This window comes from Parasteatoda tepidariorum, chromosome 1 (genome assembly GCF_982258835.1).
Source record: "Parasteatoda tepidariorum strain Cologne lab strain chromosome 1, Ptep-v5.0, whole genome shotgun sequence".
NCBI classification, from domain to species: domain Eukaryota; kingdom Metazoa; phylum Arthropoda; class Arachnida; order Araneae; family Theridiidae; genus Parasteatoda; species Parasteatoda tepidariorum.
Window position 1 is genome coordinate 69,985,327 of NC_141755.1, and position 25,454 is coordinate 70,010,780.

General features: G+C 27.4%; 1 protein-coding gene across 3 annotated transcripts; it reads left to right on the forward strand.

The window, feature by feature from the left end:
• Positions 1 to 23,391, forward strand: LOC107453250 (required for meiotic nuclear division protein 1 homolog). 3 transcript variants are annotated; one of them, XM_016070007.5, is made up of 12 exons: positions 1 to 140; positions 287 to 375; positions 1,415 to 1,584; positions 12,155 to 12,336; positions 13,031 to 13,070; positions 13,154 to 13,254; positions 14,650 to 14,747; positions 18,621 to 18,685; positions 19,625 to 19,701; positions 19,788 to 19,908; positions 21,854 to 21,970; positions 23,275 to 23,391. In XM_016070007.5, the coding sequence occupies exons 2-12, from the start codon at positions 288 to 290 to the stop codon at positions 23,317 to 23,319; spliced, it is 1,104 nt and encodes a 367-aa protein (XP_015925493.2). In that variant the 5' UTR covers positions 1 to 140; position 287; the 3' UTR covers positions 23,320 to 23,391. The 3 variants fall into 3 exon arrangements, with proteins under 3 accessions (XP_015925493.2, XP_071035774.2, XP_087022092.1); XM_071179673.2 differs by having other exon boundaries at positions 45 to 183; XM_087165966.1 differs by lacking the exons at positions 1 to 140; positions 287 to 375; positions 1,415 to 1,584 and adding an exon at positions 10,817 to 10,931.
• The last annotated feature ends 2,063 nt before the right edge of the window (positions 23,392 to 25,454 follow it).

Genomic DNA, 25,454 nt, shown 5'->3' on the forward strand with positions numbered 1-25,454 from the left:
TGATCAGCTTATTTAAATAAATAATAAAAACTGTAAAACTTTTTAAAGATTATGTAGAAAAATCAAAATATTCTAGTGACATAAATAAAGCTTGTTCAGTTTAATTTATTTTTAAAAGAAACGACAGATATATTGATAAAGTAACTAATCAAAATGTTACATAGACCTTTCCTTATTTGAAAAGTTATAATTTTTGCCTTTTATCTTCTATGTATTTATAATTTAAGGCTTCAATGTATGCTTTACTATACTTTATTTTTTTTACTCATAAAAATTTCTCTTGCAGTATGATTTCTAGTAAAGTATTTCGCCGCATTTTTGGCTCATCAGGCAATATGTTCATGACTTGTAACTATTTTACAAAAGAATTAGCTGGTAAGTAAAAAAAATACCTAGTTTTTTAGATTTGGAATTTTACTGTCCTAAATTTGAACTACAGTTTAGTTTATGTTTGAAATCATTGGATTTGTATTTTAGAATTTTGGCATTATAAACCCAAATAATAATTACGATTCTTTGTGTATGGAGCACGTTTGTTGAGTCTGTCGCAGTTGAGAATTGAATCATAGATTTTAAATAAAAAGTGTTATGCTTTGTACATTAAACAGTTTTATTTCCAAAATAGAGTTCAATACTATGTGCATTTTTTTAAAATTTAGCTTTTTTGTTAGAAATAGATTATTTTTCCGTTAATCAGAGGCAAGGAAGTTCAACCATTTTTTTTAGATTTCTTATCCTATTTAATTTTTATGAATTTGAAAGAAAAAAAAAATTGGAGGAGGTTTTAAATTTTTTGCTGCCCTTGTGCTCGGCTGACCAAAAAGTACTAAAACTATTTGTTAATAAGGGGGAGGGTCAGAGTATAGGTATTGACTTTGTAAATACCTTTTTATAGTTTTATTGGTTCTTTAAAAATGTTGGTCTAAAGTAAATTTAACTCTTGATTGTATAAAACATTTTGATTTGTGTAGTGAAATTATGAATAAATCGTAATAACTGCTTAAAATATCTTTTATTAATTATTTTTGGAAATGCCATAGTAATTATTTAATTGAAAATCTGGTAGTTTTAAATTTGGTGTTAGAAAATATTGCTTTTTATTAAAATATAAAAAGTGATCTTAAATGATTTTTGATGAAAATTTTAAATGAGTAAAAAAAGTGATATATATATATATATATATATATATATTCCTCATGAGTAAAAATAATTTAAATTATTTACTACCTTCTTTTAATTCTCAGCATGATCTTTCTGTATTTTTGTATATTATGACCGTCTAAATATTTTCGAAACAAATTTTTATTACTATGATGTTAAATTCCATAATTTTCATTCAAATCATATTTTTTAAATTCCAAAAAACAGCAATCACTTTATTATAAATATTTATTTACCTATATATATTTTTTAGGTGGTCAGACTAAGAGGTATCTTACAAAATATCCTTATGTCACTCATAGTTTCTGTACAAGTGCAGTTTTAAATACTCCCGAGGATGTGGGAGTACAAAAGAGTATAGCAGCTCTTCAAGCAAAGAAAAGAGTCCCTAGAAAGAAAACTCTCTCTGAACAGCTTGATCAGGTTTTAGTTTATGTTTTTTATTATTATTATTATTTTATTTCTGTATTTGAAATAGTATTATTAAAATATTAGAACATATTTTTCTAAAGTTTAAGCCCCTCTCTTCCCTTGTTTTACCATTTCCTCCACCTATACATTATGAGTGTTTTTTTTTTTAATGAATAATTCTGATGAAATGTAAAAACTAAAATTAGCTAACCTATATTTAAGAAATGTTTTCACATTGCCACAGTATTTATAAACTTAAATCTTAAATTTTGCTATGTGCAGCATATTTTGTTATTTTTTCCCCTACTTCTCCTTGTAATTGAAAATTCTACTTTATTGAATTGATTCACCAAAATTTAATATTTTTATTTTCTGTTGCAATTAATTTTTATATTATGACATCAATGGTACTTTAAAAATAGACAATATGGGTAGAAAACAGATGGCAAAAATGTAAAGCTAACGTAATGTGATGGATGGTTTCTCTTTTCTATTACAAAAGCCATAAAATAATGACTTTTGTGCAACTGACTTGGGAATAACAGTCTTTTGTAAAAATTATAAAATTACAATTAATAATTTCCCTCTCTCTCTCATCATTTTCACTCTTGAAAACGTAAGGTTTTAAAAATAGAAGATATCAGAATAATGAAGAATAGGAGAATGTGTGAGCTGATTTTAAATTTTTTGGTAATTGCTTTTTAATTTTTCTTATTGCTGATTTAAAAATAAGATCCTATTTATTTATTTATTCTGTATTGTTCCGGAGCAACCAGAACATGCATTGCTATGGCAACTGTTGCTGTCAGAAAATAGAAAACTAATGTTTTAGATTGCTTTTTCACGTTTATTATGCATTGAAAATTTGTGAGTTTACTCTTAAAATGTGATTTTAAGAGTAGTGTGTTTTTGATATTATATATCAATTGCAAACAATATGATGTGCTTGCAATTAATTTATGCTACTATTTTATGCAAAACTTTATTAAGTATTTATTATTAGCATTTTATAACATTTAGTTTTAGAGTTCTTAGCTGTTTAATCATTTGATTCATTTAAATTTTGAATATTTAAAATTAGTAATAGGTAATGTGATGTGCAGTGCACACATGATTGTTATAAGTGGTGCATGTTATGTATTAATTTTTATTAACAAAAAAAAAAAAAAAAAAAAAAAATCGAGACATCACAAACCAGTAAATTGAATTGTTAAAACTATTTTTATTATTCTTTTTATGGTTAATCTGTTTGTAAAATTGGCTGGTGGCTGGGTCGCGGTAAACGATTTTCCCCAACAGGCAGAAAATAGCTGAGTAAGGATGATGTAATGGTGATGTAATGGCGTGAGAGCCAATCAGAGCTTGCCAGAGGGCGCTGTTTTTCTCCCTCCTTTTTTTCGAATCTTCGACGCGGAGCGCGTTAGGCAGTCTCGTAATTTTTTTCTTAAAGGTAACTCGCTATCTTTTTAGGAGTTTTAGGGCTACTAGGCCCTGGATCCAGGGACCGGATGACCGATAAGTATTTTTTTTTTAATAATATAATAGTAATTTTTATCGATTAACAATGTCGATCGTCTTTAATTAATAATGTCTAAAAGTATTTTAATATAAAATTAACTTAAAATAGATACGTAAAATCTAATTACGCCGATAATCTTCAAGCACGTGCGATTAATTAATATTTCTTTTTTTTTAAACCCAGCCCAATTTTTATAAGTTGTTAAATGTGAATTATTCTCCATAATGTATTTTAAATTATTGTAACATTTTTAAATTTTATTTTGGAGATGTTGTACCTAAAAAAAATTGAATTCCTAATATCCTAATTAGTGTGTTAAGAAGAATGTTATTACATATTTTGTAGCCAAGATTTTTGTTAATACATTTGTTTTTAAAAGTAATATTTGTCTCTAATTCTGAGTATGCCTCGTGCTAATTCTTGGATAGGAAGATATTCCGTGCACGTGCAGTCTAGTGCCATGTTTCTCTAAGATTATCTATAATCCTTTTTTTTAAATAACTAAATATTTCGTTAAATAATGCCAATTATCATTGTTAAAAATTAATTCCAATCCAAATTGCTGTTTAGATTAGCAGATTAATATTGCTAACAAATTTTCGAGTCACATGGATGGCCTGCACGAGCACGTTGGAGAGGTAGTAAATACTGAATTTAAATGTTAGTTTTAAAGTATGAATATACCAATTAATTAACATCACGACGTAATTATTTGAATATTTTAGATACGTTATTTGATTTTTGATTTAAATTGTACACAACGCAAAAATATAAACTATTGAATAATTATTTCAAACTCTATACGATCTATTATTATATTATTTTATTAAAGGACATTATAGGCTAAAATGATCCATGAAATTAAAAAATAAATTATAACCACGTTTACGAACCTAACAGTATAAATTTTTATAAATTATACCTGAACTATGTTTGTCAATACTGAATACCAATTTTTAAGTTATACCTGGTTTTTCAGTAAAATTATTATAATAATAAATAATTATAAGTTAAATTTAACACAGAAATTGAATATTAATAATTTTTTTAAATATAACACTGGAATAATAATTGTTTTTTTTTAAATATAACACTGGAATAATAATAATTTTTTTAAATATAACACTGGTGCCGTGACCAGTCGCGATAAGCTTAAATTAAAGTAAATACTACTACTAAAATAAGTGGTTATATAATGTGTAATACGAAAATAAAAATTATATATGTACGCAATATGAACTTATGCTTTGAAGTGTAAAATTTTATCATTATTTTCGGAATTATTTTTATGTATTTCTGTTAAAGTAATTACTGATTTTGTGTATATCAATGAAGGTTTGTAACATATGTTTTGAAATATTTTATTGCAAAATTGTGTTATTATAGTAGTAGGTGAGCTAGGTTATTGTCATACTAAATAGGTTGATTTTTGATGACTAGTTAAATAATTTACCATTATGGATGAGTCAGGTGAAAACACGGAAATTTTAGCTGCGAGCAATACTCCCGTTGTTATTCCGAGTGTCAGAGTAACTTCAAATTTTATTGCAGATTATTTAAATTTTATTCCGAAATTTGATGGTAGTTCCTCTTTAAATGAATTCATTCACAGACTTAACGAAATTGCAGAACACTGCGATTGGTCAGAAAAAGACAAGATATTCGCGTTAAAATTGAGAATTACTGGAGAGGCACAAGATTACCTCAACACTCAAAGAGATAGGGATGTATCTTTTAACGATATTATTAAAAAATTAAAAACTAGATTTGAGAGGAAGAATTCAGTGACTGCGAGTATTGGAAAGCTGACTTCCGCCTACCAGTTACCGGTAGAGAGTGTTAGGCAGTTTTTGTCCCGAATTGAAAGCATCTCATACAATTGCATTCCGGAAGAAAATAGTGAGGCATTCGAATCATACAGGCTGCAGTTATTACTCAGCGCAGCCAGACAAGGCATAAAAGGTGAGATTTTAAAGGGAATAGGAGCTGCTGGGTTCACCGACTATAAAGAATTTAAAAACCATGCCATAAACTTTGAGGAAACATTATCAATCGCGAGACCCACTACCGAAGAGGTCAATAATTTTGAATTAAGAAATACGCGAGAAAATAGCTCAGAAATAAAGGAATTAAAAGAGCAAATAGCGATTTTAGCAGAAAACATTAAGCAAATGCAAATCAGGAGTAGGGAAAGTAAAAATAAATATGACCATCAAAATTCTAGGCCAGGAAATCAAATAAAAATATGTAAACGATGCAACAAGAGAGGACACATTGCACCCGCGTGCAGAACTTTAATCTGCAATTTTTGTGGAAGGCATGGCCACTTAGAGGAACGTTGTTACCAAAAACGGAGATCAAATGATTTAAACGAGAAAGGGGGGGAATAGATGAGGCGCGTCTTTCCGTTGCTACCCCACTCATAGTGCCATCTTTAAACATCATGAGAAAAGAAAGTATAGTACCCTTGCCCAAAATTCAATTAAAAATAAATAAAAAAAATTACGTTGCGATGTTAGACTCAGGATCATCTCTCAATATTATATCCAAGGAAATTTTGGAAGAAATGCAGTGTAAATTTAAAATTGAAAAATGTAACTTGCTAGTTCAAAATTTTACGGGTGATACAGCCAGAATCAATTCTTTTGTTAACATACATTTTAAAATAAATGATAATCTTTTTAAGGAAGATTTTTTTATAACCCCTAATCGAATAAATTCAGATTATGACATGGTCTTAGGTAACCCATTTTTGGCAGGAAATAAATTTAACCTAAATTTCGAAAAGAATTGTATCGAGAATAAAAATTTAAGATTAAATTGGACAAACAGCAAAATAGATAAGGTAGAATGTAATCTATGTGAAAATGCAACTGGAATCAAATTATACACTCAAAACAAGTATATTTTGGAGCCTAAATCTGAACAGATAATATTTGTAAAATCACGAGTAAAGAATTTTAAGCATACTGAACAGGTACTAATTTCTAATGTTCAAAAATTCAGTGATCTAGGTGTTTGGGTTGCTAGAAACATCAATAATTTTTCTGAGTCTAATGTTTATCCGATAACAATAATTAATACCCAGGACGAATGTATACACTTAAATAAAAACTGTAATATCGCAATACTCGAATGTTTAAGCAAAACACGTGTAGAGCAATGTAATTCCTTGGAGACTACACAACTTGGAGATGATTTTGAGGCATGGGGAGGTGATATCGAAATCGATCATTTAGACGGAGAAAAGCAGGAAACTTTAAAACAATTTTTAGAGAACTACCCAGAAATATTCGCAAAAAGCGTAAAAGATCTTTCAGGATGCGACACCCTTTTACATCGCGTAGATTTAACTGACGATATACCGGTAAGGCAACGTCATTACAAGGTACCTCATCATCTTAAACCCGAAATGGAAAAACAAATAAATGAGCTACTCGAAAATAAAATTATTAAAGAAAGTACATCTCCATATTCAGCTCCGGTTGTACTAGTAAAGAAAAAAGACGGCTCGTACAGGCTATGCACTGATTTTCGTAAACTAAATTTAAAAACACTCCCTGACTCACATCCGATTCCGAATATGACCGATCTTGTTGACAACCTTTCTGGAGCAAAATTGTTCACCATTTTAGATCTTTGCGCGGGGTTTTATCAAATGAAAATTAATCCTAATGATACCTTTAAAACAGCATTCGCAACAGAAAACGGGTTGTATGAGTGGATGCGCGTCCCTTTCGGATTGCGAAATTCACCAAATTCTTTTCAAAGATTAATGGGAATAGTCTTGTCTGGTCTCAGACCTTTACAAATTGGGGTCTATCTTGACGATATAATTATAGCTTCAGAAAATGATGTAGACGAACACTTAAAAAAACTAAAAATCGTTTTTGATAGATTGCGCAAGCATGGGCTTAAATTAAAACCAAAGAAATGTAAATTTTTAAAGACAAATGTAACATATTTAGGATTTACTGTTGAAAATGGTAAAGTTTTCCCGGATAAAAATAACATTGATGTAATAAATAATGCTAGAATTCCCCAAAATTTAAGACAAGTACAATCCTTTTTAGGCATGGTAGGTTTTTATAGGAAATTTATTCCACAATTTTCTAAAATCGCGTTACCTTTAACAAATCTAATCAAAGGAAACACTAAATTTGAATTTAATGATAAAGCGCTGGAATCTTTCAATACTCTAAAAAAATGTTTGATTAACGAACCATGTTTATTATTGCCAAATTTAAAAAAAGATTTCATTTTAAGCACAGATGCTTCAAAGTATGCTTTAGGTGCGGTATTGAGTCAGTATGGCGAAGATAATTTACTCCACCCTGTTGCTTATGCGAGCAGAAAGTTAAAAGGGGCTGAAATTAATTATTCTACTGTAGAAAAAGAAATGTTGGGAGTTGTATTTGGGGTGACACATTTCAGGCAATATCTGTACGCTAAACATTTTACGGTTTACTGTGACCAAGCTAGCCTTTCATACGCTTTAAAATTAAGAGATCCCACGTCACGTATAGCCAGATGGGTAATGACCTTACAGCAATTTGATTATAAGATAATTCACAAACCTGGTAAACAAAACATTACCGCGTATTATTTATCGAGAGAAATAAATCATGTAAATAGTTTAGAATTAATATCATTTGAATCAGAGCTACTAGAAAAAATTAAATTAAGTCAAAAATCAGATCCGTTGTGCTTAAAAGTTTTAGACGAGTTAGAAAATGAGGATAACACCAGTTCAAAATTACGTTTCCTTATTAAGAATGATTTACTTTATTGCAATTTTAAAAATTATAAAGATAAGAAAAAAGATAAACTTGTAATTCCTTTAAACTTAGTACCCGAAATAATAAAGTTATGCCATGATTCACCCACAGTTACTCACCAGGGATTTTCTAAAACCTTAAACAGAATTAAGCAATACTACTTTTGGCCAAAAATGTACAAACATATTTTTAACTATATAAAATCATGCAAATCTTGTAATGAAAGAAGGGCACATAAACCGAATAAGTTGGCTCCTTTACAAAGAGTACCAGTTACATCAAAACCGTTAGAGCTTATTGCTATTGATGCTCTCGGTCCCTTACCGACAACATTTATGGGAAACAGACATATTTTAGTTTTCTCGGATTATTTCAGCAGGTGGCCAGAGGCTTATGCTACTCCGGATATTAAGTCGGATACGGTAGCCAGAACCCTTGAAACCTTTATTGCCAGTCACGGAGTCCCTAACCACTTAATTACTGACAGAGGCTCAAATTTCTTGTCTAAATCGATATCTGAAGTTTACGAGAAATTGGGAATTAGAAAACACTCAACTAGTGCTTACCACGCACAGAGTGATGGAGTTGTAGAGCGTCTTAACGCTACAATTTTAAATTCATTAAGTCACCTGGTAAATGAGTCCCAAAATGATTGGGATAGGCATCTTAACTTTGCTCTATTAGCCCACCGTACTGCAATACACACATCAACAGGTTTTACACCAGCTTCGATTTTGTATGGGAGAGAATTGCAGCTCCCACATAATTTGTTAACAGGGGAGAATAGACTATCATATGCAGAAATTAAAGATTATGTTTTCGATTTAAAAGACAGATTAAGGAGGTCGTTTGATGTTGTTAAGAAAAATCTCACTGAAGCGGCTAAGAAACAGGAAATTCGAAGGAAGAAGATTTCAAAAGATAAAAATATTAAATTAAATGACTTTGTTTATTTATACACCCCCACCTTCAAACAGGGAACTTCTAAGAAGTTAAGTAAACTAAACACGGGTCCCTTTAAAGTAACTAAAATTATATCACCAGTTAATGTTGAGATTGAGCCTGTGAGTGGTGGTAGCATGAAACGAGTGCATATTGATAGATTAACCAAGGTACCTTTGCGACTCGAACATTTTTCAGACACTCGTGTAGATAGGGATTATGTAAACAATGAGGAAATTAATTCTCCAGTTGTTGAGGTGAAGAAAAAAATTCATGACTATAACCTACGCACTCGAAGGAAAAGGTAATGTGATTTGTAATTGAATTAATTGATTTAAAATTCAGTGATGAATTAATAATGGAATTATGATTGATTAAATAATTGAGCTAATTTTGAATTAATGATGAGTTAATTGAGCTTGACAAAATTGATTTTGAGTTGATACTATAATTAATAAGGTATTACATATGAGGCTGAGAGGATGTATCGAAATTGATATTTATGAAAATTGAGGATTTAATGAGATAATTTAATGAGATAAAAAAAAATAAAGATGTAGGATGAAATACGTTTGGTGTCGATGGACATAATAGTAATGCAAAACAATTAAAAGTTTTGGTAGTGTAAAGAGAGGAAGGTAAAAAATGAAAAACTGTTTTAATTTTATGTGTATGAACTCATGAGGGAGGGTGCGATCAGAGATAAAAGAAATTGTTAACTTCTGTGGATAAGAATACTTTAACAAGTAAGAGGATGTTAAGTGCACCAACTAATTCAAGCAGCTGCTTGGTGATTGGTAGAGAGGGGTTGGAGGGTTATTCTGAGCTGAGTTCCCATGGAAGAAGAGAGAAGTTGATCTTTCTGAAATTAAGAACAATTCTGAGCTGAGTTCCCATGAAAGAAGAGAGAAGTTGATCTTTCTGAAATTAAGGACAATCTTGAGCTGAGTTCCCATGGAAGAAGAGAGAAGTTGATCTTTCTGAAGTCAAGGATGAATCTGAACTGAGTTACCATGGAAGAGGAAAGAATGTTGATCTTTCAGAGACCTAAGACACCGACCGATGGCCACGGTTGTTGTCTGAGTAAATGCAGCCACCTGGAACGTAAGGTTGACCGCTGGACGGACGACCCAAAATTTCAATAACATCCGCTGCAAATAAATCAGATCTTCAGCATCTTCTGGACTTTCCAATTACATGGAGTAAAAATCCTAGGATGTGTCATGGTCGAGAAGCCCATAGACTCGTATACCACAACCATCCAGTAGTTCTAATGTATAGTAAGCACGGTTGCAGAAAGGTGGAAGAATCCGGAGCCCACTTGCCCTAACTTACAGCAATTCCCCAGACTTGGAGCCCACGTGAATCAACTTAACACCCGACCTCCTAACTCCTACCATACCTACCTTTGTCACCAAGATTTTCGATGAACTGATAAAAAGTAGATGATAGCCAGTCCTCACATTACAAATAAACTGTTAAAGATAGCAGAACAGAGACAAAAACTAAATAGACTGTCATTTTTCATAGAGGTGAACTGTGTAATAATTGCGATTTTAACCATCTCTGATACGGGTCTTCACTCATGGGTCATAAGCCAGTATGTTGTGAGGTTGTGATGTTTCGATTAATGTGTGTGTTCAGTAGATAGTTATGGGGTGGTTTATCATTAAGTCTTATAAAAAAAAAAAAAAAAAAAATTTTTTTTTTTTTCCCTTGACGGGATGGAATGTTATGTATTAATTTTTATTAACAAAAAAAAAAAAAAAAAAAAAAAAAATCGAGACATCACAAACCAGTAAATTGAATTGTTAAAACTATTTTTATTATTCTTTTTATGGTTAATCTGTTTGTAAAATTGGCTGGTGGCTGGGTCGCGGTAAACGATTTTCCCCAACAGGCAGAAAATAGCTGAGTAAGGATGATGTAATGGTGATGTAATGGCGTGAGAGCCAATCAGAGCTTGCCAGAGGGCGCTGTTTTTCTCCCTCCTTTTTTTCGAATCTTCGACGCGGAGCGCGTTAGGCAGTCTCGTAATTTTTTTCTTAAAGGTAACTCGCTATCTTTTTAGGAGTTTTAGGGCTACTAGGCCCTGGATCCAGGGACCGGATGACCGATAAGTATTTTTTTTTTAATAATATAATAGTAATTTTTATCGATTAACAATGTCGATCGTCTTTAATTAATAATGTCTAAAAGTATTTTAATATAAAATTAACTTAAAATAGATACGTAAAATCTAATTACGCCGATAATCTTCAAGCACGTGCGATTAATTAATATTTCTTTTTTTTTAAACCCAGCCCAATTTTTATAAGTTGTTAAATGTGAATTATTCTCCATAATGTATTTTAAATTATTGTAACATTTTTAAATTTTATTTTGGAGATGTTGTACCTAAAAAAAATTGAATTCCTAATATCCTAATTAGTGTGTTAAGAAGAATGTTATTACATATTTTGTAGCCAAGATTTTTGTTAATACATTTGTTTTTAAAAGTAATATTTGTCTCTAATTCTGAGTATGCCTCGTGCTAATTCTTGGATAGGAAGATATTCCGTGCACGTGCAGTCTAGTGCCATGTTTCTCTAAGATTATCTATAATCCTTTTTTTTAAATAACTAAATATTTCGTTAAATAATGCCAATTATCATTGTTAAAAATTAATTCCAATCCAAATTGCTGTTTAGATTAGCAGATTAATATTGCTAACAAATTTTCGAGTCACATGGATGGCCTGCACGAGCACGTTGGAGAGGTAGTAAATACTGAATTTAAATGTTAGTTTTAAAGTATGAATATACCAATTAATTAACATCACGACGTAATTATTTGAATATTTTAGATACGTTATTTGATTTTTGATTTAAATTGTACACAACGCAAAAATATAAACTATTGAATAATTATTTCAAACTCTATACGATCTATTATTATATTATTTTATTAAAGGACATTATAGGCTAAAATGATCCATGAAATTAAAAAATAAATTATAACCACGTTTACGAACCTAACAGTATAAATTTTTATAAATTATACCTGAACTATGTTTGTCAATACTGAATACCAATTTTTAAGTTATACCTGGTTTTTCAGTAAAATTATTATAATAATAAATAATTATAAGTTAAATTTAACACAGAAATTGAATATTAATAATTTTTTTAAATATAACACTGGAATAATAATTGTTTTTTTTTAAATATAACACTGGAATAATAATAATTTTTTTAAATATAACACGCATTTTCAATTTTAAGTTCTTTGATTGCTTTTAAATTTGTATTGCTTTTGAATGCAATTTCAAAGCTTAGAAAGTTATAATTTTTTTTTCTCTTAGAAAACCTGGTTAGTTAATGCCTTTAGTTCAGCAGAAGAATATGATATGCCTAGATTAATAAAAGAATTGGATAAACAGGGTCTTTATGTCCGTCAACCTCTTCCAGATGATGCTGAAAATGTTATTCATGTGACTGCAAAATACACACTTGGACAAGATCCACGTCATATATATTTTTTTAGGTAAAGCTGTGCGTGAGTATTTCATCTCTTAAAGATATTTTTATTTCTGGAAAAAATATCAGTTATGTAATGGTTAATAAAGACATTATTTTTTAAATTTAGTAATTATAAAGTTAATAATAACTGTATTTAATAAAGTTTGTTTGTAGAATTGTCGCTTAACTTTTTAGTCCATTATAAGCATTTAGCTGTCAAACAGACATGAAATAGCATTAAGGATGCTGCACTGTGATGTTGCAACAAAACATTTTCTGAAGTTTATTTTTTTGTTGTTTCATTATGATCTAATTTTGATAGTGAACCATTAAAAATGTTTATTTGAAACTGTGGATTTAAAGAGCAATGAGTTTGATGTGTTTGTCATGTTTTTTATTTTATATTGCTTATATCTTTTTTGTTTTAAAATATGATACAAGAAAGACAAAGAAAGAAAGATATCACAAAGAAAGAAAAGAAAATATGTATTTTTAACTATTTTTATAATTATAAGTTTTGAACCTCATAACATACCTTTGTTGAATAGTTTTGAACTGTAAATCACAAGTAATTTTTCCGAATTCTGTCTAGAACTTCTCTAAATCTAACCGCAAATTTTATTATAATTAAATTGCTTTATTTTTGAATTGTCAATTAGATTTGTGTATTGCTTCAATTTAAAATAAACAAGTGCTTTAATATTTTATTGTTTTTGCAGTGAGGGAAGTGTTGTATTCTGGAATGTGCCTGATCTTGAGGTAAATTGAGTTATGTATTTTAAACACTCTTTTTTTTTTAAAAAAAAAAGATTAACTTTTTAAAGTTTCTGTTGTGCTTTCAGCAACAAAATGTACTGCGATTTCTAAAACCATTTGAAACCAACTCCTATGACATTAATCTTGTAAATGCTGAAAAAGAAGATATGGATTATGTATTTTCAGAGTAAGTTTGTTAAAGTAATAGATTATTTTGTGAAAAGCTTGCATGTATGTCTTTTAGTGATCATAGTTTCTACATAAAAGTTACTAACTTATTATTGACACTCATTTTTCATTTGTATTAAGTTCTAATGAATGATTCAAATAACCTGATTATTTAAATCACTAAAATAGTTACTCTTTTTTCAATATGGGATGTTATTTTTCATGGGTGTCTATATCTGTAAGGTGGGTCGAGGTCCCCTTGGAAATCCAATAAATCAAAAATTACATTTTGCTTTTAATTATTATTTATCATTGTATTTTAAATAAGAAAAAATAGTGTTTGTTAAATGTGTTTTTGAATATACTTTAATTTATAAACCAGACACAAAAGCTGTTAAATTTAATCCTATAATCTATTGACATATATTCAAAGATATATAAAAATGAATATTTTAACTGTAAACTTAAAATTTACAAAAGATTAAAACTCACTGTTTTTTCTTTTGTGTTCATAAGGTATTTAATTTAAACAATTTAAATAAATGATGATTTTTGTTATTTTCTTTTTAAATTTAAATGTTGTAATAGCTTTAATTAAATTATTGTTTGTCAAAATTTCTGTTGCCTACAGTATATATTTTTCAAAGATACAACAATAAAAGAAATAAATGGAATATTTTCTCTGATTGCACCTACCTGTGAAAATTTCTGCTGCCATACTTATTAAGAAACTTAAAAAATTAAGGAAGAAATATAGTTTTGGGTTATAAAATTGCTAATAATAATTGCTAAAAAAATATAACAATAATTGCTAATAAAATTGCTTTTAAACAGCACAAATAGATATTTATATACTGTTATTTTACATTTCAAATAAACTGGTTTATTTTGACCTCCTCTTGTTAATGTCTTGATGTCTGCAAAGAATTATACGATATTTGTTCATTTGCAAATTATATATTCTATTTTTAATGTTTACATTCATAACATGCACTTTATTTCTAAATTCACATTTATAAACGACTTCATACAACTGCAAACTGAGAAAATTCCTCCATACTTAATTGGTTACTAAGCATTTTTTTTCCTTCGAAATTTAAAAGAAATATAGCTATTAACTATTAATCATTGTATGTTTAGTTAAACATGTTTTTCAGCATTTAAAATTTGAATTGCTTGACTATGAACTAATGCTTATAAATGATACATTTGTAATATTAATTGAATTTACATATAATGTAATTTGTATTACATAATATGTAGTTTGTATTTTGTATTACTGTAATTTGTATTATATAATTACATATAGTGTAATTTGTAATTTTATTCAGCATTAAAATTAATTATGTGTTATTTAGATTTTCTGTATGTTATTAGTTCTGTTATTAATCTGCTGTACTTTTTTCTTTTTTAGAAAAGGAACAAAATTTTCCAAAGGAAGAATAAACTTAAATTCCCTAGGAGACATTAATCTTGATACATATACATTTTCAAACAGTCTTGCTCTTTCAGGTAGTGTTTTCTGTCAAATTTAATTTAAATTATTGTTAACTTTACTTAGTAATTTTTTTATTAATTCTTATTTAGGCACTTAGTTTCAAGAATCACTTCACTTAGTTTCATTAATCTCACTAAACTATCAAAAGATTTTGAGGTGATTTTATTTTGAATATTAATTTGTGCCTTTGTACTCCTTAACTGAAACACCTATCTATTCATTAAAAATTACAGTATAAAAATGAATAATTTGCAAACTGCAACCTGATTTTTAATCCTTCTTAGGAACAAGTTAGAGCTTTTACTTGATTTAACAAAATTTCTATGCCTGATGGTCTATATTATTAGTCCATTAGTATACTTAATGTTTGTGTAGTAACTTTGCCATTTCTGTATTTTCTATAATGAGCTGAAATTATTTTTTTCTACCCTAGCTGAAGGTATTTTTTTTTTTCTAAATATTAAATAAATCAGTCCCATTTCCATCAAAAAACTCACATAAGATATAATTTTTTAATTTAATTAACAATTTTAATTTCAATTAAATTTTAAATATATCTAAGCATTATCCAAACCTATAAATGATTTAATTGATTGTCAGTGTTGTCATAAAAAATTTTCAGGGGGAAGGGGAATTCTGAAAATTTATAGCATTTTATGCACATTTTTTTCAACGTAAATAACTAGTCAGTGCTATAAAAACTGTTGTTTTTGACTAGTTTTGGTTTAAAATTCTCCTAATTTAAACCACTTTAAAGTAAAGTTTTTTATTTAATTTAAATTCATGGCTTCTTTTGTTGATATAATGCAAGTCTGGTATCAGGATGAATTTATAAGAGCATTTTGTTAATTGTCCTTTGTATTTCTTTAGCTGATCGACAAATGCAAATTAGAAAAATAACTATTTTTTTTTTATATTTACAAAGCAGTTTCAAATGAGCATTTTTAGTACAAGTAAATGTATCACAAAATGCTTAGATAAAAGTAAAAATGAAGAGAATTGAGTCTCGTATGACTAAAAATCTCAAAGTTTAGTTGTAAAATTTGTTTAAATAGGTTAGACAAAAATATATATATATATATAACATAAAAAGCTTCAATTAATCTTTTTATGTTAGTTTCTTTGCTATAAAACTTCATCCTAATTATTATTCTAATCGAAATACTTTCTCACACTTTTAAAAGCCACATCCTGTTCTTAAATCTATTTTTGGCACAAGTATGCATTTAATTAAAAGCAGGACATTTTTCCCTTTGCTCTGTGTGGGAAATGCTCGATCTATTTCATAAACCAATAGCAACTACTAAGATTTCCCTCTTTCCCTAAATTTAAGACATTTTACGGATTTTATTTTGCAAGATTTTCCCTAACATATAACCAAGGAGCGCAACTTTTCATGTACACTTTTACTCACTCTCATGACTGCTGTTGTCTAATAATTAATAAATAAATTTTGTACCCTCCTTCCTGACCTATGACCTGTTTTAATCCTTCCACTCGGCAAGGTGTTATATATATATATATATCTATAATCGAACAAAAAAAGTCGGAGAAGCAATATAGTAGAGGTTTCTTATCCCTGCATACTTTTTTTTTAACAACTCGCAAACGCAAAAAAAAATTTTTTTTGAAAAGGGAGAGTTGGGAGAGTTTTGTTTATTTTGAAAGTTAAAAAGTGTCTGGTAAAGAGACCCTTCCTGTAAATGGATGCCTGACTATGGGACTTTGGTACTGTATATATATATATATATATATATATATATATATATAAGTTCAAAATGAAGAATAAAACAAAGAAAAATTATAGACATATGAAAAAAAGGGGTGGGAAATAATAAGTAAAAAAAAAAAAAAAAAAAAAAAATAACAAACAATATTTTATTTAAAGGAAAAAAAAAAAAAAAAAAAAAAAAAAGTGAAATGTTAATTAAAAAGCCGGAAAAAAAAGATATAATCTTTTCTTCAGCCCACACGATTATATCCGCAAAACAGAGTGCTTTCTGATATTGTATCAATAAAGCCAAAGCAAAATATATTAATACATTAGTGTGAGGAGCACTCAAAAAAATTTTTTTTTATAAAATAACTACGTAAAAATAGATCATAAAAAGTAAATATAACATGTAAAAACAGATAATAAAATAAAATAAAAAGAAAAAATAAAAATAAAAAACATTAAAAAGGGGGGACTATAAAGCGAGTAGCAAAATCATAACAACTTACTTGGACAGTTATTTTTCAAGAATGATTTAAAAATGTTTTCGCAGAAAGATTGCCAGATTACAAAATATGAAAACAAAAGATGAAAACAAAAGCGCAAATTGAGTGTAACAAAAGGGTTCTAAAGTGTCGTTCTTACTGCACTGCTAAAGTGATTTGTTATTCTGAGTTTTGATTTGTTAGTTACCAAGGATGGGCCCGAAATGGATGTGCACAAGGTAATATTATACTGGATAATTTTAAAAATTGATCATAAATAGTTTTAGAAGATAGATGTTTATTTAAGAAAAAATATAAAATAGAAAAGAGAAACATAAATTGCCTGCTTTGTAAATAATTTTAGCCGCGGATTTGCACGATATGGATTAGTACATAGAAAAATTATTTAAATTATCAAAGAAAAAATTTTAATAGATAATTTTTAACACGGATTTGCCCGAAATGGATTTGCGCATGGAAAAATTAACAAAGAAAAAATTTTAGCAGATAATTTTAACCACGGATTTGCCCGAAATGGATTTGCACATGGAATTGTATAAATTAATAAAGAAATTTTTAGCAAACAATTTATCCATGGATTTGCCCGAAATGGATTTGCACATGGAAAAACTGTATAGATTAACAAGGGAAATTATTTAGCAAAGGAATTTTTAGTAAATAATTCTAACCACGGATTTGCACATGGAAAGATTAACAATGAAAAAATTTTAGTACATAATTATAGCCACGGATTTGCCCGAAATGGATTTGCACATGGAAAAATTACATAAATTAACAAAGAAATTATTTAGTAAATAATTTTGGCAATGAATTTTGGCCTGAAATGGATTTGCACATGGGAAAATCATAAAAATTAACAAAAAAATGTTTAGAAAATATATCCACCAAAATATACGATTAATTCAATGATTTTATATAAAATTTTATTACATTAGTTGGGTATCCATTGTTTTTTATCAGATTTTGAAAGAGTTTATCGATTTGTATTTTGGATAAATAAATATTACTACATATTCTTTTAATTCTGTTCATTTCATTAAAAGTGGTATTTAAATAGATGCTCCTAGTCTGTTCATTTCATTAAAAGTGGTATTTAAATAGATGCTCCTTATTGTTTTTCTTAACTTTCTTAGTGTTTTCTTGTATTTATTTTTTTATTTATTATTATTATATATATATATATATATATATATATATATATATATATATATATATATATATATATATATATATATAGCTTACAAACACCCCATGTATATATTAATTTTTATTTATTTCAAATTTAAATATTCAAAATTTCAATAAGAATACTAGCAACCATATCAATGTTTTTCATTTGTCTTTTCTTTTCTTGATCTAGCCTGTAGTTACAATTTGAAAGTCTAAAATTTTACAATTAATTGAACATTGTAAATACTACAAACATTGGATTTTATAAAAAACTAAAGGGCAATGTGGCTTTCTCAAATGCCCCCTTCAGATTTACTTATGTTAATCGTAATATTTTGTAAAATACAATAGTTATTTTAACAGTCCCTGTAGGAATTAAGAAAATGTATTTAAAAATTATCTTAGTATGCATATCTTATTTTTTCTCCTATTTCCTTTTCTCTTTTATTTATTTAGATTGCTTACTCTGTTGTATAAATTATGCGATTTTTGTTTAGTTAAATTGGCTATGTGGGAAGCATCTTTGGAGAGCTATATTGATAGCATGGAATGGTTAACAGAGGTATTATATTTAAAATCTATGATATTGTAATTTCATATACACGCATAAATAAAGTAGAATTATTTTACTCTGAATTCAAATGCTTATATATTATAAAAAATAAATAATATCTATTAGACAGATTCAAAATGACCTCTTGCATTCAAATTAAGACTAAATATTCATTTTTAAATTATAAATTGTGTAAAACAGTTTTTCCAAAAAGAGCTATTTGATTGTGAAAGAAGAACTTAACATGTTAAATACGGGTGTAGAGCAATTATATTAATGTAGCTAACATACATAGTTCGCCACAAATTGTGGGTTTTAAATGTCTATGTGTTCAATGTTGTAGTGTGGCCCTTAATTGAGTTTCTCAGTATTATTGAATTCATGAGCTGAGCAAATCATTGAGCTGAGCAATTCATTGAGCTGAGCCATTCATTGAGCTGAGCATTCATGGATACCACACAAATACCAAAGTGAGGCATCCATTGATCCCACTTGTTTATTGTATGTTAAATAAGTTGTTATCAAAGCTTTATTATTGTTAAGGCTTTATACAGTTAACTATTTGCAAGCAAAACAATAAATAACTGGAAATTAAGGAAAAACTGATTTAAGTTTGGTTTAATAGATTTTTATATTTAAAAAATATTTTAGCATCATACACTTAAGTTAGTTTAAAAATGATAAATAATAAAGAAAGAGAGATAAAGGTTAAGATAATATTGAAAATTATTCTTTGAAATATTATGAAACCAATGTAGTTATTTTTAGTCCAGGTGAATCTAAAGTATTTAAATATATATATAAATTAATTATAATATATGTAAATTAATTATAATATATGTAAATTAATTATAATATTAATTATTTGTTATTAAAAGAAAATTATTTTTGCTTTTTTAATCATGTTGTAAATCTTTATATTTATCTAAATATTCTTAAACTTTTCAGAGCATGAAGAAAGGAGATCATATTAAAATGTCTAGGAATCAAGTATTTAAAAAGAGAGGGGAATTATTTGCACTAAGGTAAATAATATTTTTTAAGTATAAAGAAAAAAACCACAATTATGATTGCTTGAAATGATAATTAAAATTTCTCTCATTTATTGTAGACACGTCATTAACCTTAGTTCTGATTTGCTTGATACTCCAGATTTTTATTGGGATCGCCAAGAATTAGAAGTTTTATACCAGCAGACTTGTAATCATTTAAACATAGCCAAACGAACAAAGGTTTGTAAATAAGTTATTTACTACTTTATTAATATTTTTTAATGTTATTTTGGTAAAAATAAATAGTTATAATGACAAATATTTTTTTTCAACATTCTAAAATATTTTCAAAGCCTTCATAACTTGCTTGCTATATATCTTTATCAGTAATAATAAAAAATAATTATGTTACAAATACACTTTTACTTATTTGTTTTTTAATCTATATTAATTTAAAAATTTTTTAAATTAAATACTTTTTCAACTTTATATTCTATTACATACAAATTATTTATGCTTCTTTTTACAATTACTTTTACTTAATGTTTATTGATTTGTCATTTTAGCCTAATGTTACAACATTTTATTTTTATTCATTTTTTTATTTATTATTTTTAGATGTCTGGAGATTTATATTTTGAGAATTATGTTATATTAGTCTTTTTTTTTCCGAGGTGGGAGAGCTTTTTTATTGAATCTTAGACAGACATAACATATGGCTTGACACCTATATGCTGTCTATGATTATTATCTATGTCTAACATATATTTCACAATTTTCTGTGATATGCATTAGTTTTTTTCCCCTTGTGTACGAAAAACTTTTTATTTCATTTTTAGAATACCTTTTGTACCAAGTGTAATTAAGAATCGTGTATTACTAATATTTAAATTTACCATTATGAATAATAGTTAATTTATAACTGGCCACACCTTGTGTACATTCATGAAACATCAATGTTATTTCAATGGAAGGAAACATATTTGTTTATATATGTAGGGTATCTGCGCACCTGGAAAGTCATGAAAAATCATGGATTTCGGTATTGAACAAAATTTGTCATGAAATGTCATTAATTTTAACTATTTTTAAAAAAAATAATAAAAAGTCATGGATTTAGGTCGCTGAAAAATTTTATTTTTAACATGGAATTTGCCCCCTCCCTCAATTTCAAGGTGTTCCGAATATCTGAATTTGAAACAAAATCCCCACTCACAGTCATATTTGATTAAAATATAAAATGTTTTTATTGTGTTCTTTAAAAATTTTGGTGTTCTTTCAAAAAATAAAGGAAAAAAACATCATTTCTAGAGCCAATATCTTTTAAACTGTTAATTTAGAATTTTTGTTATTATTTCTATTTTTTTATTCTGAAATGAGAATAGAAAACTCAGGAGTATTTATTTCCTTTCCGATGAACAAGAAAATTATCTTTAGAATGTAATTCTGCAGAAAGAAAATTATTTGCTTTTGTATTTTTTTCAGCTATTTTAGTGCGTCAACTCTTTCTTTACTCTGTTTTTTAAATTTAAAATCTATAAATATGAAGATGCAGAATATAGCAGTTTTGGTAATACCTATCACTTCAATGAATGTTATAATAATGCTTTTTTAAATTTATTGTTGTGTTTTTGTCGGAGAAAATAGTAACTTCGTTAAGTCATGAAAAATTCTTGGAATTAGTCATGAATTTAGATAACTAAAATGTAGCAGATACCCTGTATATAATTTTTGATAACTTAATTTCTTAGAGGAAATATAAAAGAGCTTATAGCACTAACAAAATTGCAAATATTTGATGATTTTCTAGCACTTTTTAAATTAAATATTCACTGTCTGTCAAGAAATGGATTAGAATAACTAACTGGCTCATGTAAACAAGAATAAATACTTCTTAATTTCAGTTGTTTAAATAAGCCAGCAAAGTTCATCTCCTAAAAGTTGTGAAGTAATAGCTACAATTCAAAAGTAGTTTGTAGTTGCTACATTTACAAAAAAGTAGTTGTTGCTGTAATTAACTGTGTTTGTAATTAAGTAGTTGTAGTTAACTACTTATATAATGTTCTTTTTTCTGACCACTGTGTTCTACCTAGTTGGGTTTTCTATAGTTTTTTTTCTTCTTTATTATCTATTGATATACTTTTTTTATACATAAATTATTACTAAATAACTGTTTCTTTTTCAGGTTATGAATGAGCGCTTAAGTTATTGTTCTGAATTAATTGATCTGCTAGGTAATCATATGAATGATAAGCATCATGTTAGACTTGAATGGATGATAATTATATTAATTATGGTCGAGGTAAATATCCTTATCAAATAAGTATTTTAAATTAGAAAAATGTATGTATTAGTGCATGTCATAGTACTTAAGTTGGTAATATTTATGAGCAGGGACCGACAAATCTTGTGTGCCAGGTTGCCTAGATGATTAGAAAAACCCCTTGGTGCCTAACTTTTTCAACATATTATTTATAATAAGCAAGAAGGTTAAGTAAAAAAGAAATGTAAAATTGATTCTTTTTTTCGTTACCAGAAAATTGAATCTAACTGATAATTGTTATTTTAATACTACAACAGAAATGCAATGGTTATCCATTTAATGTTTGTTTTAAAATGAACAATATTATATTACCTACTTTTGTACTTATTTTATAGTTTAGTTTTTAAAATTATTAATTAATAGAAACATTTTCCTTAAATTGATTTTTTTAATGAATACTTAACTCTGTTACTGCAGTAAGACTCACACGACCTCCCCCCTCCCTCAAAAAATAGTCAATGATCTCTATGAAAAGCTAGCTTTCTTTATCACAATAAATGCAATTAGTCACTATCGTAGAAGTTGGCTCGTAAAACTTAACAACTTTTGTCAGTCCCATTAATAAGACTATTTAAAAATGTAATAACTTTTATATTGGCTGTAGAAACGTAGACATTTTTGTTTTAGGGTGTATTAAACACTTTTCTAATATATTGTAGATTTATTAAGCTTCTTCTAACTATTTGTCAAAAGCGATGGTAATAAAATTTGCAATCTGTATCTGTAGATTTGGCTAGACAGTTTATTTCTTTCACTTTAAAAATTTTATTTCCTTAAAATTTTTGCTACAATTGATTTTTTAATTGAATATTTAATTCTGTTACTGCAAAAAGACTCACATGACCTATATTACTAAAAATGGTGTATGAGTTTACTAGTTTTTTAGATTGCAGCAAATGCAATAAGTCACTATTATAAAAGCTAACTTCTAAAACTTAACAACTTTTTTCAGTCGATTATAAGACGATTTAAAAATAAAATGTAAATGAAAAGTTTTATATTAGCTGTAGAAAAGTTTGTTTTAGGGTGTATTAAACTTTTCTAATACACTATAGATTTATTATGCTTGTTCAACTATTTGTGTTGTATGTACAATTGCTTTTAAGTTCTGATGTTATCTATTATGTATTAAAAAATATATGAATTTTATGTTAATTAAATGTGTTGTAAGTAATTTAGTTGGTGTGTGCATTTCACAACTCTATTCCATTGGATATAATTGTAACACCACTTGTATAATTTTAATATTCACGAATGACATTTTTATTTTATTTTCATTCTAGGTCATGTTTGAAATCATGCATTTTGCAGAAAGAATCGTTCATTAATAAATTTCAAGTAAGATGTATGTTAATCATTAGAACAGTGTTTAATTAATAAAATTTGAATTTTATATTAAATATTTTTTTTTTATTTGTGTGCTTGAGTTATTTTGTTAAAAAGTATAAGTTGTTTTACTACATAAATTTTATCCTCTGTTACAAGTTAAGTAAAAACCATTTCAATATGGGGTTAAGATTCACATGTTATTTGACAATATACATAAAAACCGGGAGGCTGATGAATCAACTTCTTAAGTATGAGTAATAAAAAAAAAAAAATTTGATTTTATATCATAAATACTTAGAATTTTTCGAAGTGGCTTACTAAGTGACAATTTTAAATGTATTTTTAAAATTTGTTATATTACTGAGGTTTCTATGTTCAGTCCACTAAAATCAATAGAAAATTAAAATATGTAGTTAATAAAATTTTTTCAAGTTATAAGAAGTAATCTTACTGTCAATTTCTGGCTGTCTTTCATTGTCAACATATAGGAAAATTTTTCCAAGAACATTGAATCACCCATAAATATGAAAAGTTATAAAATTTTCTAAAGCAAGTTAACTAATTCTGGGTTTATTTTAAGACTATTTTTAATTACACGTTCATAAATCAGTTTGTGACACAATTTAATTGTATACTTCACTTGTGATTTATAGTTAACTAACCTTCCACAAAAGAATTTTTTTTTAACAAAAAAAGAAAAAAACAAGATTTACATTTTTAATTCAAAAACTTAAAGAAAATTTTTTCTATGTATAACTTTTTTCCATGTATAAAAGTTCTAGAACATTTAGTTAGTCTATTATAATTCTCAACAGCAGATAAGATTGTCATTATAGATCAAAGGGTTATTACAAACAGTCAGCACAGAAACTAAATAATCACTAAGGTATCCGATTCAAAACTTGAAGCCAGTCTGAACAAATTCTAAATATCACTTTATAGAGCTGACTAAACATGAATTTTCTGGAGTATAGTTAACCCACATATTTATATTTGTTAGAAAATTAATTTCCTGCCAAATAAATAATTCTTTTTTTCCCAAAGATATTTGAAAATAAAATTTATTTTTAAAAATAATTTTAATGTCTCAGATTTTTTAAGCCCCACCTTTTGCTAATGTGAATAAATGTTTATTCTTTCACTCTCAATTAAAAATGTTTGGTACTTTGACGTTCCAGTCCTGAGAAATTTTTAGGGTCTGTTTGAGGAATTTAAATTAATAGTACGACACGGGGTTGGGTTTTAGATGTCCTAAACTGGTTTTGGACAGGACACGTGGGTTTTACTGTCTTAAACTGGGTTTTACTGTCCTAAACTGTCTTAAAGTGTCCAAAACCTTGAACTTTGGTAAAAGGTAAAAATTCTGTAGGTGTAACCATTGTACACATAATAATTACATGTATCAATAAATATTTGATATTTTTTATACAATTTACCATAACTTATTAAAAGAAAATAATATAATAGGAAAAGGTTTATAATTTTTGAAGCTCCACAATTCATTGAACAACAAAAGTGAATACCTAATCCTTTAAATATAAATATACTTTTAATACTGATAAATAATATTTTTGCATAAAGATAAATATGGCAATATTAAAAAATAATAATTTTTCTTAAAAAAAAATACTAAATTTGTTCAAAATATAACCTTTTATTTTTCACAATATTTTTTTATAATTTCTGCATCACAGGATTTTAAAAACAAATATTCTCTAGTATATTTAATTATCAATATGTTATTAGTTCTATGTTTATTTTACCTCTTAAATATTGTTCAGATAAAATTGTGACATAATTTGAGTAAAAGGGTTTTGGACAGGACGGTTTAAACCATTTTGTCCAAAACCTTGCCAACCCTGGACGACAGTGTAAGAATTTTGTAGTTATGTTTAGATTAGACTTGTTTCATACAAACCATCAAATGGTAGGAAGAATTCTTAGAGTTGAAATCCGTTACAGGTATTTAAGTCGACCCTTCCAAATTTGTAATTTAGGGGAGCAAAAAGAGTTCACTTATACACTGGAAAATTACTTCGTAAAAATGTATTTCTAAAATAAATTTCTGTTTTATACTTGTGTTGAAAAAAGGAAAAAAGAGGCATAATAGTAAAAGTTTCATAAAAAAATTGAC

What these genes read in the sequence shown, in the direction of transcription:
- LOC107453250 (XM_016070007.5), top strand. Translation starts at nt 288, where the DNA reads ATGATTTCTAGTAAAGTATTTCGCCGCATTTTTGGCTCATCAGGCAAT. An exon ending in GCATGGAATGGTTAACAGAG is followed by an intron (nt 18,686 to 19,624) that starts GTATTATATTTA and finishes TAAACTTTTCAG; the next exon opens with AGCATGAAGAAAGGAGATCA. An exon ending in TTATATTAATTATGGTCGAG is followed by an intron (nt 21,971 to 23,274) that starts GTAAATATCCTT and finishes TTTTCATTCTAG; the next exon opens with GTCATGTTTGAAATCATGCA.